General features: G+C 40.8%; 3 protein-coding genes across 6 annotated transcripts; 2 read left to right on the top strand and 1 right to left on the bottom strand.

The window, feature by feature from the left end:
* The first annotated feature begins 94 nt into the window (after window positions 1-94).
* On the top strand, window positions 95-11,134 carry arr (low-density lipoprotein receptor-related protein 6). The gene is made up of 3 exons (XM_011299669.1): window positions 95-320; window positions 5,019-9,419; window positions 9,694-11,134. Exons 1-3 carry the CDS (start codon window positions 245-247, stop codon window positions 10,071-10,073), a joined length of 4,857 nt encoding a protein of 1,618 aa, XP_011297971.1. The 5' UTR covers window positions 95-244; the 3' UTR covers window positions 10,074-11,134.
* Window positions 11,135-11,230: 96 nt separating this feature from the next.
* TTLL1B (Tubulin tyrosine ligase-like 1B) lies at window positions 11,231-14,941 on the bottom strand. Of its 3 annotated transcripts, XM_011299626.1 has the most exons (9): window positions 14,865-14,941; window positions 14,571-14,777; window positions 14,357-14,503; window positions 14,000-14,065; window positions 13,488-13,853; window positions 13,163-13,364; window positions 12,864-13,094; window positions 12,534-12,643; window positions 11,231-12,406 (listed from the first exon to the last, which is right to left on the bottom strand). In XM_011299626.1, exons 2-9 carry the CDS (start codon window positions 14,636-14,638, stop codon window positions 12,271-12,273), a joined length of 1,326 nt encoding a protein of 441 aa, XP_011297928.1. In that variant the 5' UTR covers window positions 14,639-14,777; window positions 14,865-14,941; the 3' UTR covers window positions 11,231-12,270. The 3 variants fall into 3 exon arrangements, with proteins under 3 accessions (XP_011297928.1, XP_011297921.1, XP_011297936.1); XM_011299619.1 differs by having other exon boundaries at window positions 14,571-14,868; XM_011299634.1 differs by having other exon boundaries at window positions 14,357-14,488; window positions 14,571-14,868.
* A 20-nt stretch (window positions 14,942-14,961) lies between these two features.
* Window positions 14,962-15,941, top strand: LOC105263431 (uncharacterized protein CG13380). Of its 2 annotated transcripts, none has more exons than XM_011299646.1 (3): window positions 14,962-15,061; window positions 15,496-15,710; window positions 15,779-15,941. In XM_011299646.1, the coding sequence occupies exons 2-3, from the start codon at window positions 15,516-15,518 to the stop codon at window positions 15,848-15,850; spliced, it is 267 nt and encodes an 88-aa protein (XP_011297948.1). In that variant the 5' UTR covers window positions 14,962-15,061; window positions 15,496-15,515; the 3' UTR covers window positions 15,851-15,941. The 2 variants fall into 2 exon arrangements, with proteins under 2 accessions (XP_011297948.1, XP_011297957.1); XM_011299655.1 differs by lacking the exon at window positions 14,962-15,061 and adding an exon at window positions 15,223-15,402.
* The last annotated feature ends 152 nt before the right edge of the window (window positions 15,942-16,093 follow it).

Raw genomic sequence — 16,093 nt, 5'->3', positions numbered from 1 at the left:
GCAGAACTGAGTGGTGCAATGATTTCGGGTATATTCGGGTTGTTCTCTGCGGCGTGGGTTCGTCTGTGTTCTGTTCGTCAGTCTGTGGTGTGCAGTGGTCACTTCACGTGGAATAATAGAATTTCGTGGGTGGGGGATAGTCCCACTAATTGTTACAGCTAAGTGATGGAATGATAACGTTATTGTTAATAAAATGTGAGTGCGAGTGAGTGGAGGAACTGTTGATGCACTGGACGTTTGATTTATGATGGCATTGAGGAAATTGAGGGGCGCCCTCGCTGCCTGCATCTTGTGCACTCTCGCCGCATCTTTCGCCCATGGTGAGGATTTTATTATCACATTCTTTCTTTCGACTTTCTTCTAGTTTTCTTCAGCGAATTCATTAGTGGACTCGCTGCACTCCCATCGGGTTATCAATGAGTACTTTTATTTGTTCTTATGTCACTCCGTAATCTTCTAACCCTCTTGTCCCCTCGGTTGATTCTCCTTCCTGTTCTTGTTTACGTTACGCTATTCTAAGGTTTCATTCATTGTTACTCCACTTTGCGCGTCAGCCTCATTTCCGAGAATCATTCGGGATCATCTGCTGTGGGGGCTGTTCCTCCGGGTTACGACATTTTCAGGGGGTTGGAGTAGATTTTTTGGGTGGAATTTTCTTTTGAGAAATTCGAGCTCCAGAGTCGAGGTCAAATTCGGTTGTGATGGGTCGAGTACAATTTTTTGTTGTTTATGAAAAATTTGGATCGATTCAAGAGATTTTTAGAAAGGTGAAAAAAATATGTTATTCAATTTTTCGTTTGATATTCAAAATTGTAGTCTGGTATTGTCACATGTCTTTTCAATTTCCGAGGATATTATACGGGTCATACTCTATACTTGAATTACTCGTATGGCCCCAGGGGATGTCCCAAATTTGGGACAAAAATTGATGTCTGAAAAGGATGTCCATAAAAAATTCTTCTTCACCCTTAGATCCAAGATCTTCTTTGAAAATTAGCCTATGTGTCAAAGTTGTTTACGTTTTCAGCTATATTTCTTGTGATATATTTTCAAGATCAATCGATCCCTAGAAAAAATTTTGAAATCGAGTTACCACATTTCACCCCTGAATTTATTCGATCCAGATAATTACTGAGGAATAATTGCACATGCCGATTGTAGAGTAAATTACCTTTATTGGTTTTATAAAAAAAATTCCTTCAATACAAACAACAAAAAAATAGTTCTGCTCAAATAATTGAATTCTGTCAACTTAATTTGATAGTAGGAATATTTCTATTAAATTATGAGAATTTCCTGTGGATTTTTTTCCACAAATGAAAATGCACTGACAATAAACAATTTTGTTAGACCAAAAAAATTCTTAGATCTAGTGATTCCTCGGGGATTTGAAGCAGAAAGTCGAATGGGGAAGGATTTAGCACCGAGAATCGAATAAAGAGGTGAAGTCAGGAGGGGGCAAAATGAAATATAAGGAGCGATGAGGGAACACAATGCCAGTGGGTTGAAGGTGTACTGGGGTTCTTTGGTTCCTCCATCGCTGTTACACTTGGATTGATGAAGAGAGATGCAAGAGCTGGCGAACCAGTAGGGAACCGAACCTTTACCTCAGGAATGTAGACCCTCCCTCCATCTCTATTCCCCTCATTTTTCAGTGTATTTTCCATTTCATCTCTGCAGTCCAGCATTCAACCTCCATCTCCCTTCTGCACTGTCAGTCCACTTAACAAGCCACAATATAAATAATATCACAAGGTGCACACGTAGCGGCAAGTCATTCTCTGCATCTTCTTTTTTATTACTCTTGTTCCATCTCACATTTTTTACACTGAGATTTTTTTCAATCCTCCATAAAGGGAGGAGCCCTCCAATATCCCATTCCCCAATGAGTTTTCTATTTCAATAAAAAAAAAAATTGTTACTACAATTTTTTTTGTCAGCTTCGTCCATTTTATATTTTAAAGAATGTTGAAATTTGAAATGTTTGTAATTTAAAAATATTTTTGAAGAAGTTTGTGGGGAAACTTTTTTCAATAATTATAATCACCAGGAATCTGCACTTGAACACCGATTTCTCTCTGATGTAAATGAATATCTCAAATATATTTGTCTCTCGGTGTATTTTTCTTTTGAGCTTCATCTAGCTTCTTTTTACACCGTTGACACCAGTCCCAGACACCTTCCAACGGATTTCTTTAATCTTCCGGCTATCTTAATGTCCTCCGAATCATTTATTCGCCCCATGCAAGTTTCTTCCATTTGTCTCATTCCGCCCTTGGTTTTTACGAATTGTTTCGTGGTCTATGTGCTCGGCTGTTCTGTGGCCTTTGTATGTCTTATTTTCCGAGGATGATGTGATGAAAAGAAATGAAGATGGTGAAGTTACCGGCAAAGCCCCACACATTTTTTATTCTCTTTGTTTTTGATGAGTTTCTCGGTTCTATCATCTCTCCGGATTCTTTCATATGATCTCTAGGCGGAGAAATTTTATCATTCCCGTTTTCCGATGCATCGATACAAAACTTTCTCTCGCCGATTTTTTACATCCTCCAATGCATCGGAATTAATTTTCTTAATTAATCTTCTAGATAATGAATATGTACAAATTGCGGATTTTTACCAGAAAATCTGAGTAACAATTTTATGAAGAATTTTAAATATCACAAAATAATTTGTTATCTCTCGATTAGTCTCGACCAAGTATCAATTTTCAACGACAAAATTTCTGATACCTTCAAACCTTTCAAATTAAACATGCCCACACACGTTTTCAATGAAAAAAAAAATTAATTCTCATCCCTGCGAATCTATATGGAGACATGAAAGTAAAAAATCATCGCCTCCGACATTTTCCACTTCACAATAATCTCTATCTCGTTCCAATAATTCTTCACATAACTCCCCTCGACGTTCCAGTTTTCTTTGACAATTCTTTACCATCTCCATACCCGAAGGGAGAATCAATGTACAAATACGAGTAATCCCGGGTGAATCAATACCCAGATAATGACGAGAAAAACCAACGAGAAAGGATAAACCGGTGCCAAGATCCAGTGCAAGTACTGTAGAAAATTCAATTGAATTGCACGTGAACTCCGAATGAATGCAGAATGGATGTGCGTGCTGAAAAGCGATCAACGGTAGTTCTTAACTTGCTCTGTACCCACTATTCATGGATTCTAGGTTCACTCGGTGTGTCGAGTGGTGGATAGGGTTTGTTCATAGGGTTCAGGCCTTCTCCTTGGCTGTAATCCATGCACATGCCTTTCCTTCCCTTCAGGGGCCACTTCTACCCCATTCACCACCCACACCACCCACACCACCCCCTCATACCCCTGTATCAGTCTCAGTCTCCGTCTCCTCTGCATTACCCACCACATCGTTGTTATTATTCACAGCATACCATTAATTTAAAATTGAATCACGTCTAGACTTGGAATCAATTCAGGAAAAAATTTTCATTGGGATGATTTTCCCTTCTTAATCATTTTTTTTCCACCACTTGGAGTCTCCTTCAAGTTTTCGATGAACAAGTGGAAACAAAGGATGGAATATGTACATTTCATGCTCACATGTGTGCATAAGGTCGACGGAAGACTAACGGCCGCTAACAAGGTACAGTAGTAGGGTGGGTGGGGGTGGTTGGGTGCTGGGGGGGTGGAAGGGGCGGGAAGAGGCAGTGAGGGGGTGTGGAGGCGAGAGGGAAAGCGGCCAAGAAGGAGAATGAGATGGGAAGCAGAGTTGGGGCGTGCTAACTGCCATCGCCCCTCTTTTTTTTTTTTATTATTTTTTAATTTTTTTTTTCTTCTCAACTTCTCCTCTCCACCTCTTCTTTGCTAGATGGCTCTCGACCGTACGAATACACTCTAACCAGGATACAAAACCGAGGACTTCAGGTTCACGGGACTGAGAACGAGATCTCTCTCTCTCACTCTCTCTCTTCCCTTACTCCACATTGGCGTGGGCATGCAGAAGAATATAAAAAAATATTTAGCCGGGTTTTTCCTCAAGTCTAAAGACTTTTTTTTCTGGTTCTCCGTTTTTTTTTTTTTTCAGTTAGCCGAGTTGGGAAAATATTATTTTGATCATTATTTTTAATTAACAAAAAATATATATATGTATGTTTTCTGGTAGAGTTGGAACTCTATATCCACTTGCGTAATTTGAATCTCCGGTTGGATGTTTTTTTTTAATTTATTTTTTTGAGGGATATTTCTCGTTTGGTTTTTTGTCCTCTTGTCTCGCTGCTCGTTTAATCTCACGCCTCGTCACCTGTTTCTCGCACTTCCTCTTCCTTTTGATAATCCGTGGGATTTTCTCGTCTTGACAATTGTCGTTGGGCGAGAGACGAGATGAGAAAGGGTGGATAATTGAAAATGAAAATGCGTGAAGTAGGGGAATTAAATGATTTAGGAGGGACTTCTTTGAAGTGAATTTTCTCTTTGGGGTGATACGAGGAGTGGGAATAATGCGTTGGAGTGCATAATGAGGCGAAGAAGCTTGTTGGCTCTGTTGGTTGGAGCTTCAAAGAATTTTCGTAATGGGCGCTCAAAGGGGAGGTAAAGGTGTGTAACTTTGGAGTGCACAAAGTGGCATTCATTAATCCGTCGAGGGAGCTCACCTCGTTTACAAGTTGAGACAAATTACACAAGTACGGAGTGGTGAAGAGGTATTAGCCAAACCAATCACTCAATATTGATTCTCCCCCATTCATCGGGAATAATATACCAGTAGAGATTCATGCAGCTCAACAATTGCTCCACTATGTTGTCATGGTAATCCCCTATTTCCCTATCTTCGAGGAGTTGAGGTGACAGTGCAATTCCAACAGCTCCTGGTTAATCAATACTCCTCTTATCGTATCATCGAACACTTTCCCGTGATCCCCTAATCTGAGTGCATGCACATGTTGTCATAGTGCGACGAATGGAATCCATCGAAAAGCAGCGGCTGAATAATCCCACGCTGATGAATTCAGTAATAACAATTAATGGAATAATTCTCCTTTATGATTACAGGCTCACCAACTCTGCTGTTCACCACGAACAAGGACATACGAGTTGCGAACACATCCCGAGGTAACAAGGTAATAACAGTAGTTAAGGATCTGAATCAAGGTGCAGCTCTCGATTTTTTCTGGGAGCGAAGACTGGTCTGTTGGTCAGACAGTGGCCTGGAGATGATTCAGTGTGTGAAGACCAACGGAACTCACTCGGGTGATCGAATAACAGTCGCCAATACGAGTCTGATATCCCCAGATGGTCTAGCCTGTGACTGGTACACAGGAAAGCTATACTGGACTGACGGTGAAAAGAATCGAATTGAAGTGACAAGTATAGACGACGATAAACAACGAAAAGTGTTATTCTGGACAGATATCTCTGAGCCAAGAGCAATAGCCCTGGTGCCCATGAGAAGTCTCATGTTCTGGACAGACTGGGGCGATGTCCCCAAGATCGAGAGATCCTCGATGGACGGCAATCCTGAGAGCCGAAGGGTCATCGTCTCTGACGATATATTCTGGCCAAATGGATTGACGATAGATTATGACAACGAGCTAGTGTACTGGGCTGACGGAAAACTCAAATTCATAGCTGTGATGGATTACAATGGAAAGAACAGGAGAAAAATTGTGAAAGAGGGATTGGCCTATCCGTTTGCAATCTCATTCTTCGATCAGAAGCTTTACTGGACCGACTGGAAGACCTTCTGCATTCACTCGCACGAGATCAGGTCTACGACAACTCAATCACCACCTCGTGAACTCATTAACGGTGAGTACATACCAGGTGACATCGAGGTGTGGGATCCCAGGAGGCAGCCGTACTCTGACCATCCGTGTCGACACAACAATGGCAATTGCTCGGATCTGTGTTTACTCAGCACTGATTCACCTGGTTACAGCTGTGCTTGTCCCACTGGGGTCAAGCTGATTGATAATTACACGTGTGCAAAGAGACCTGAGGAGTTACTCCTCATTGTTCAACGCAATGAGATCTGCAGGCTCTCCCTCGATTCCCCTGATTACACCAATTTCGTTCTACCATTGACCGGAATAAAGCACGCAATTGCCATTGATTTTGATCCTGTTGACGAGATGCTGTATTGGACTGATGAGAAGGCTCGAGCTATTAGACGGGCGTATTTGGATGGCTCTGGGCAGGAGGACATCGTTACCACTGAGGTCACCAATCCTGATGGCATTGCCATTGATTGGATCGCCAGGAATATGTACTGGACGGACACAGGTACCGATAGAATCGAGGTCGCTAGACTCAATGGCACGAGCAGGAGAGTTTTAATTAATGAAGATCTGTTGGAACCGAGGGCTATTGCCCTGGCGCCTCAGCTCGGTTGGATGTTCTGGACGGATTGGAACGAGAAACGACCGAAGATTGAACGGAGCAATCTCGATGGGAGTGAACGAATTCTTCTTATCAGTAAAGACATTGTTTGGCCAAATGGCATAGCCCTCGATCTTGAAAGGAAAAAAATCTACTGGTGTGATGCCAAGATGGATAAAATCGAGGTGTGCAATATGGATGGATCAGACAGACGTGAAGTCATCACCGACAATCTTCCCCATCTGTTTGGACTGAGTCTTCTTGGTGATTACCTGTACTGGACTGATTGGCAGAGACGAAGTATCGATCGCGCCCATAAACTCACTGGATCCGATCGTGAAGTTATCGTCGAGCAGGTGCCCAATGTCATGGGTGTTAAGGCTGTCCACCTGGGGTATATCGATGGTACGAATCCCTGCGCCAGGGACAACGGTGGCTGCAGTCACCTGTGCCTGAACAAACCAGGTGACAACTACGTTTGCGCCTGTCAAATTGGATACGAGCTGACCAAAGACAAGAAAACGTGTGTTGTCCCCGATGCATTTTTATTGTTTTCGAGGAAGGATAACATCGGGAGAATCAGCATTGAAAATGCCAACAATGATAACATTATACCGGTCACTGGAGTCAAAGAGGCGAGTGCATTGGACTTTGATATTGCACACAGTAGAATTTATTGGACTGACGTCAAGGTGAAAGCGATTACTCGGGCATTTATCAATGGATCTGATGTGGAGAGAATTGTGGATCTGGGGCTGGAGACACCCGAGGGATTGGCGGTCGATTGGATATCGCAGAATCTGTATTGGAGTGACACAGGGACGAGGAGAATTGAAGTGATTAGACTCGAGGGATCCAGCAGGAAAGTTCTGATTTGGCAGGATCTCGTTGAGCCGAGATGCCTCACACTTGATCCTGGGAGGGGGCACATGTACTGGAGTGAGTGGGGAAAGTCTGGTAGTATTGAGAGGGCGGGGCTGGATGGAAGTGCGAGACAAGTGATGATATCAAATATTGGGAAGACACATGGGCTCACAATCGATCATTCAGCGAATAAATTGTACTGGGCTGATCTCTTCACTCCGGCTATCGACAGTTTCGATCTTAAAACGTCAAAAAGACGTGCTGTCATCAAACAGGATATTGTCTATCCATTTGGAATAACTCAGTATTTGGATTATATTTATTGGACTGATTGGAATACCGGGGACATCGAGAGGGCGAATAAAACCACCGGAGCAAATCGCACGAAAATTCATAATAAATTGGAATCCGTTACTGATATACTAGTTTTTCATGCGTCAAGACAAGCTGGCTGGAATCCCTGTGCTCTCAATAACGGCGAGTGCAGTGATATTTGCATTGCACTACCCGATACTGGTGGCAATCCATCGCAATTGTACAAATGCACTTGTCCCACCCACTACACTATCGCTGCCGATAATAAAACGTGTATTGCCCCAAAAAATTTCATGGTATACAGTCTGCGAAATGTAATGGGTAGATTTATTCCGGACGTGGATGACTGTCCAGACGTTGTTCTTCGAGTCCAGGGAATACGAAACGTGAGAGCAATAGAATTCGATCCAATAACTCAACACATATACTGGATTGATGGTCGTACAATGTCCGTTCGTAAGGCCTTAGAAAATCGAACTCACGCATCGGTGGTAATCCCGGGTGGTACGGGCTCTCATCCCTTTGATCTCGCTCTCGATCCACTCGGTCGTCTTCTCTTTTGGTCGTGCACAGAGAACGATGCGATAAACGTCACAAGATTGGATAACGGTTCATCCCTGGGAGTTGTCGTCAAAGGGGAGAGTGAAAAGCCCAGAAATATAGCGGTCCATCCGGAGAGACGTCTTCTATTCTGGACCGATGTGGGTGCAAAAATGAGAGTTATGCAGAGTGCAATGGATGGAAAAGAGAGAATAACAATAGCCTCGGATTTGGAGCAGCCAACTGCTCTGGTGGTGGATACCGTGACAGATCAGATATTCTGGGCTCATGGGAGGCAGATTGAATTTTGTGATATTGATGGAAAAAATCGGCGTACATTGGTCTCAGTGGAGGAGCAAAATTCTATCGCCTATCTGTCAACTCTCAACGATTACCTCTACTGGTTTAACCGTGAGAATCAGGTAGTGGAGCGAGTGAATAAAACATCGGGGACAGGTAGGAGAGCGATGATGAATAAAGTTCTCTCGGATCTTGTGACAGTGAGAACACCTGATGATCACGTTATGGAGTCCCACGTGTGCAGCCCATTCAGGGATTATGGGGGCTGTTCTCACTTTTGCATTGGAACTGGTATCAATGCCAGATGCTCATGTCCACAATTTCTCGTGCTGTCGGAGGATGGTAGGACCTGCAGGGCTGCACCAGCTTGTGGTGCTGATCATTTCACCTGCGCTGATTCGACATCAGCTCTTGCCAAGGACTGCATACCAGCCACTTGGAAGTGCGATGGACAGACTGATTGTCCTGATGGAAGTGATGAGCTGGGTTGTCCCGCCTGTGGCCACGATCAGTTCAGGTGTCAGAGTGGTCAGTGCATCGATGTATCGTGGGTGTGTGATGGTACTCCACAGTGTCAGGATGGAATGGATGAGGCTCACTGCTGTCAACCTGGACAATTCAGGTGCACTATCACTCCAGCTTGCATTCCTGGTAGTGCACTGTGTGATGGCTGGGAGAATTGCGCTGACGGCAGTGATGAATCTGCACACGTGTGCACCTCAACTCATAATCGGAGGCAGGAGATTGGACCCACCGTTGAGACTGGAAAATCGGCATATGTTATCGTTGTTCTTGTCGTTGTTGGGGTAATGTCTATTGCTGTACTTGGGTATTACTACTGCCGAAAGAAACTCGCTGGCAATGATGAGCTACCTGACATTTGTCTACATGACTCCGCTGGCGATCCATTATCTCCCAAACCTGGCAGGTCTGGTAAACCAGTTTTAATGCACAAGAATGGAGTTAAGGATCTCAAGGCGGGACTCAAGACCATGAGAATGTCTACACTTACTGCCAGCAGCATTGGGTCGAGCTATGATCGCAGTCATATTACAGGTGAATTTATTTATAATAATTCAAACGAAAGCAATTAATTCCAGAGATTTTTTTTGTTTCATTCAATTAGTTACCCTTTTTTTTCGTAGTAATAATTATCATCTTCATAATTTCCATGGATGAGAAATTTCACTACATAACTTCGTGATCTTTAAAACTCATACGAGTCTCTCGTTAATTATTTACGGTGTAATGTAATGTATGAAACTGCTGGGAATACATGATTTTTTTTTTATCCCAGAGGTAATATAGAGGATTTCATTAATTTTTATAGGCGCGTCAAGCTCGACTCGGGGTAGCTCTGCGGGTGGTTATCCCCAGGAGACCCTCAATCCACCACCGAGTCCAGCAACAACAGCAAACTCAACTCGGTGCTCCAGTAGTAATGCCTCGCGTTACCGTCCCTATCGATACTACCGCAGCATCAACCAGCCCCCACCGCCCACCCCCTGCAGCACTGACGTCTGCGACGAATCAGACAGCAATTATCCGCAATTAGCACGGTACAGGTACGGTAGTGAGCCAGGCCCACCACCACCAACACCTAGATTAGTCTACCACAGTGATACGGCCTACAGCTGTCCTCCGTCTCCGAGCTCGAGGTCGTCGACGTATTTCAGCCCACTGCCACCTCCACCATCTCCTGTACCGTAAGACCATTATGGGCTGTCGCTAAATTCCAGGGAATTCTCATGACTTTTCTGGTGAATGTACAAAAATCGAAATCAAATTTTCGTTTCTTCCCTTTGGTGAAGCATCAAAAGTATTCACGGAGAAAATTCCGATTTTTTTTTCGAACTTTCGTTTATTGGAGAGAAGTATTTTTTATTTGAATATCTTTTTTTTTCCATCGACGCTTTTTGATTAGGTTTCAATTAGAATGATTGGGGTAGCAGTATTTTTTATTGTGAATTTTGTATTTTGTTGGGAGAGAATTGCAATGATTGAGATTTTGGGGTGAATAATTATTGAGAGACTGAACTGAATGTTGCACACATGATAATTCTCCAAAAAATTATCGAACTAGAAAAAAACGGCGTTGAAACGGGAAATACTTCTCTGAAGTAAATGGATATTCGACGGAAATGATTTTTCTTCTGAATGTTGAAAATTGGAGCATCCCATATCGACTCCAATTTTCCTGTTGCTCTTCTCACCAATTGATGTCGATGTGTCAATTTCCGTCAATTTTCATCCCCTTGAAATCACTCAAACTTTCACAAATCTACCTCACGAACACAGGAGTAGATCTTAATGCCACAATTTTTTATGGCAGTTGTTGAAAGCTGGCGAGACATAATTTAAGACGTAATTTGACATGGGACGTTCCAATTGCTAATTATTCGATACTCAAAAATTGTCCTCCATTAATTTTAAGTTTTATTTTAATGACAATGGGTGCTACAAAGATACGATAAGTATCTAAAACAAAACGCATGAGAGAAAGTGCAAATATCTGTTTTATAGTTGAATCACATTCTTGTACAAAGGGAGAAGGAAGTTAACCGTGAGTGCCTAGCGATCGTGAAACATAGATTTTGCAAATAATTTATAAAATATGCAAAATTCCGATCACGATACCCTGTAAATAATGAACGTGTACATAAATTGAGGGGCAATAGACTAATTCTCAATCTAGCACCGTGAATCCGTGTAAAAATGTGTACATGACAGTTTGTTTTTTTTAATTCAAGAATAATTTTTAAGGCAGCCCGGCATTCTGCTGAAATTCCCATCTGCAATGCCTGCACAAAGGCCATTAATTATGTCTATCTATACTCTGTTAATTGTGATAAAGATATATCGTATTCTATTATATTATCGTTGTTTGCGTCTCAACGGAGAAAAGAGAAGAACATGGACCCCACGGTTTCTTACCTGATTGTGGCATTTAACCAAAGGCTGCTTCGAGTAAACATGAATATGTAGAGTTAGTAATGATTTTCGAAGAGATAAATTACGTGAGGTTTCCACGTATTGACTATATTTTACATGCACATTCAGAATTCATGAGAAATTGGATATCGATGCTTTTGTACACATCACGGATCGTTCACATCTTTATTGAGTCCGTGTCAATATTTTGTATTCAATATTGGATTGCTGTGACGGATAAGTTGACATTATTTCTGAATGTTTGTAAATCACAGGAAAAATAATAGTAGAAGCCAAAAAAAATGATATTTCATTGGCTTTGTACCGGAAATAATCAGCATTGGGAAATTTGAAGATGAATTCTAATCGGAGGAAATAGAAACTAGACTTATGAGAATAAATCCGAAATAAATTTTGAGGAAAAGATTACAGTTTGCCTTATTCTGTTGCGGCAGTTCATTGAATAGAAGAGATTACGCTCGATTGTTTCTCTTTCAGTCGTTATCTGGATTTTCTCAAAGTTCGTATCTCAAATATTTTTTAATTGCCGTTTCAACGTATATCAAGATGGAATTTCCGAAAATTATGGGTGTATGAGAAAGATCTAAGGCTGTAAAGATAACGCAATCGAGCCCTAATTAATAATTACAGGGTGCCATAACCATTAATGATTATAGGATAGATAAAAAATCGTCGCACGGCGAAAATATTAATCGCCACCGATAATTTCACAGAGCATTTCACACTGCCGATTTTTACGAATTTGCCCCATAAAAAAAAAGAAGAAAAGTATTAAAAAATTTTTCAATGATAACCGAAGGATTTTCCTCTCATTCGTATTTTATATACAACATTATCTATCATATCTGCTTGTGTATCATATTTGTACAGAAAAAAGAAAAGAAAAACGACTAATAATAATTTTTTTGTTTTATTTTAAATTCACGCGAGTTGTTTATTCTCCTCACTTCGTAGATCATTTCCATTTGTTGGAGGAGCTTCTGTATTTGCTGGAGTAGACGTCCTTTTCCTCTTGAGCAGAGAGTTCCTCGTCGAGGAGGAGCTCAAAATTCCCCATTGCCTGTGGCGTGGGGCACTTGTTCCATCTGACACTATTGAATGGAGAGAATAAAAATAATGAAAAGATCCCTGTAGACATCGCTCTCATCCATTCTCCAGGGCTTCAAGAGCTTTTGTCAATGATCATGATAATTCAAGTTTCCAGGATTTTCCACTTACTCTGGCACTCCGTCGGGAGGCAATACCACGGATACAATGTTATCTATGAGCTTGTATTTCAAGATTCTGTCGTTAACGGTTGTTGATGTCAGAGAGGGCGAGGCATTGACCTGGAATAATAAATCATCGGAACAATTGGTTGAATTCATTGGAACCAGTTTTAATTATGGACTATAGTACTATCATCTTTTAATACAATAAATCATTGAATTGAAAATTCTCATTAAAACTTGACATTTCACTGCTTTTCTACTGATTCAGGTCAATTATTATGACTTTATTTTCAAGAAATTGGAAATTTGAAGCATTTTAGATATTGAATGGATTCACCTCGATCAACCAGGGTTTTAATTTATTATCAATGATTATATCATATCCATAACACTCGAAGCAATGTCGATCGTTAGCCATAACTGGAGCGACAGCCTTGAGTGAGTGAACAATGCACCAGGAGATGTTTGCAAAGAGCTTTTCCGTCACAGCTTTTCCCCGAGTGCTCTCCAGATACAGACGAAGATTTTGAACGCTGAGTTTGCCCCCATGGAGACTATTGTACTCGTCCTGGAGAGATTTTTTTAAACTCATTTTTTTGGACGTAAAAAGTGGATGCTGAAGTGGGTACCACTCACCCCGTGTTTTTGGACGGAGACATTCGTGAGATGAACGTACATATTGTCGAGCTCCTGTATGCTCGTGTCGTACTTGACTGTGCAGAATCTACAGAAACCGAGTTTGAAGAGATAGGCTTTCAGGGGCCGGAAGGATGTTATCAGAACGTACAGCCGCAGGTCGAATTTTTTACCACCGATTAAGAGGGGATTGTCGATGTATCTGAATGGAGCAATTGAGGAGATGAAACAGAAAGGTAAATATTTATCTCTTCCAGAAAAAATCTAATTATTAATAATAGAAAGAATTTACACTGTGAAAGTAATTAATGGAAATTGGATTTACCTAGATATCACGTACGATTCTTTTGATAAATTTGGATTGAACGGATTTTTAGCCTCTCGGGACCATTTTTTCAATTTACTCAGTTTGTTGATCAAGAAAATACCCGCCCCCTGGGATTTCCCACAGGGTTTCATGATCCAAGTGCTCTGTGGAGACTTGCGATACTCTTCGACGAACATATTGTAATCCGCAGGTAACACAAAAGTCACAGGAATGAAATCCAAGTGGAGATATTTTCCCGGGCCATCTCCACGCTCGGCTAGAGGACTTCCCTCTCGTTCGAGATCTTTTCGATATCTCTTGATATTTTTCACCAACAAATCCTTCCGAGTCAATTCGTAGTGATTTGGAAAATGATTTATTGTTCTAAAAACGAATGCCATAAAGATGAATCTCAATTTTTTAAAACGAAAACATATTTTTTAGAACCATTTGGATAATATTGCTCGCATTTTTTTTCTTTACAATTTTCCTTAAAAATATCTGTATAAAAAATTATACTGAGGTATTACTGATTGTCTCCCATTCGATATCCTGTCTCCACGCTGAATATATTTCGACAGGACTGCGTTACTGCCCTGCAAGTTCAATAATTGGGAATGCAATTCATTTTATGCTTTTATTATTTATTTATTTCTGTAACGAACCGATAAAATGAATAACTCCACGTGAAAACATTTCTTATATATCGAATTATCTCCAAACCTACCGATTCAACATGAAATCATTAAATGACTTTTTTACAGCCGATTGAATTTTCGAAAAAAAATGACTTCTACTACATCCCTTTAAAATCAATAGTTTTCGAGATAAATCGATATTTATCATATCCGAGTGTATGAACCCCGCGCAAAACACTATAAAATTACCAGTAAAAATTCCAGTCGTCCTCTGGTCCAACCTGTGCCCATCCTCGTTTTTCAAAATTATAAACAATCACGGATTTATCCATATCCGTGCAAAAGGTCACCTTCATCTTATCAGCCCCAATGGTGGGTACTCTGAGAGAACGAATTCTGATGGATATGTATCATTTTTTAAAATCATATCAACACACATTCATATTGCACACATTCAACACACCTGCCGTAAATCGTCGACAAATTATTTCCGGCTCGTTTATGTTCAGGATTGACAGCTCCATTCGCCATTTTTTCAATCTACATCGACTGATGTTTAATCGATTCTCAAATCCCTGGAAACGGTATCTAGAGCATTAAATTATATCCCTGTCCATTTTTTATTTTATTGATAACGAATGGAATGAATCTAGAAGATGATACGAATGACCTGAAAAATTTGAACCCAGAGAAAAATGCATGGGGTGAGGACAAGTGATCGTAAATATTTCTCAGAAATAATAAATTGTCAACGGACACCCTGTCATTCCCAAAGACTGTCCTGGTCTCTCATTGGATGATTTCTCGCGGTTGTTTATCTTGGGGTTTTCATTCTCCGCAGTTGATGCGTTGGTCAAAACAAAGGACTTCAGTTGAATTTCGTTCGTTTACACCTTCTGAACTGTGGATTCACTGCTCAGCGGAAGATCAGCCCTAGAATTCGTTGTGAAAACGGTAAGTAGCCACGGAAAATTTACTTGCATTCTTTGAATTCTGTTGAATTACACCCGAGGAATTAATTAAATTTATTTGAGATTTCTATTCATGGAGAGGCGGCCGGCATTTCAATACGAATATTCACGTGTCTTGAATATCGATGGGTTTCACTCGATTTATTTACGACTTGTGAGAGTTCTGTACACTTTCTGATCGTAGAAACAATTGAATGTTTCAATATATATTCATATATTTCAATATATATATTTCATTCAAATTGGCGAGCGGTAGAAAATCATTTTGAACGTTCATTTTGTAGTGGCAAAAAAAACTGACGGATTTACTCTTCTGGATTACCGGTCAGTGGTGTGGGATATGGCGGGTTTTCCAGTTATAGTATATATATTCTATATTCTATTGGCTAATCTGATGACCTCCAATGTCATTGTCAGTTTGCAGAGTAAATTGTGAGATGATTTCGTCAGCGAGTGGTCGAAAACTCCTGATGAGGGAGATGATGAGGTCTCCTCCAGCTCGCAAGCCGAAAAATATTGAGGACGAAGTGGTGGAATGTCCCTGCCAAAGACCAAAAAAGCAGTTCATCTGCTCAAGTTGTGGGTACATAGGAGAAGGAAGGATCAGGTCACCTTGTGATAAACATGCCAATGTTAGTGAAATATCAATGTGTCTCACTCTGTGATTACATCTCCTCAGAATAAATTTTATTTCATCCAGGTGATCTTCATTAATGACTTCAGCCGATGTCCCATCTGCAAAGCCTACGACTTCATGCTCCAAGAATTTTAAAAATTCGAGGAACCCATTACGATAAACCTCAAGGCTCAGAGTTCAGGATAAGCTTAAGACAAGTTTACTGTTTATATCTCAAACACATTAACTCGTAAGGATCATGTTAAGTGAAAGAGTTCGACCGTTTAACTTCAGCGTTTTATGTATAATGGTAGATTAATTCTCCATTAATCATTGAAATCATATAATGATTCATCAATGGCCCATCATTACTTAAACTTGTTAATACATAACAATTTA

This window comes from Fopius arisanus, unplaced genomic scaffold (assembly GCF_000806365.1).
Source record: "Fopius arisanus strain USDA-PBARC FA_bdor unplaced genomic scaffold, ASM80636v1 scaffold00001, whole genome shotgun sequence".
NCBI lineage: Eukaryota > Metazoa > Arthropoda > Insecta > Hymenoptera > Braconidae > Fopius > Fopius arisanus.
The sequence above is the reverse complement of the archived record's forward strand: the minus strand, read 5'-3'. Positions and strand labels throughout refer to the sequence as shown.

Excerpts from the sequence above, each read along its gene's own strand:
- arr (XM_011299669.1), top strand. The coding sequence starts at position 245 with ATGATGGCATTGAGGAAATTGAGGGGCGCCCTCGCTGCCTGCATCTTG. Across the intron at positions 321-5,018 it reads CGCCGCATCTTTCGCCCATG|GCTCACCAACTCTGCTGTTC; the intron begins GTGAGGATTTTA and ends TTATGATTACAG. Across the intron at positions 9,420-9,693 it reads TGATCGCAGTCATATTACAG|GCGCGTCAAGCTCGACTCGG; the intron begins GTGAATTTATTT and ends TAATTTTTATAG.
- TTLL1B (XM_011299626.1), bottom strand. The coding sequence starts at position 14,638 with ATGGCGAATGGAGCTGTCAATCCTGAACATAAACGAGCCGGAAATAAT. Across the intron at positions 13,365-13,487 it reads GAATCGTACGTGATATCTAG|ATACATCGACAATCCCCTCT; the intron begins GTAAATCCAATT and ends TGCTCCATTCAG. Across the intron at positions 12,644-12,863 it reads TAAAACCCTGGTTGATCGAG|GTCAATGCCTCGCCCTCTCT; the intron begins GTGAATCCATTC and ends TTATTATTCCAG.
- LOC105263431 (XM_011299646.1), top strand. The coding sequence starts at position 15,516 with ATGATTTCGTCAGCGAGTGGTCGAAAACTCCTGATGAGGGAGATGATG. Across the intron at positions 15,711-15,778 it reads CTTGTGATAAACATGCCAAT|GTGATCTTCATTAATGACTT; the intron begins GTTAGTGAAATA and ends TATTTCATCCAG.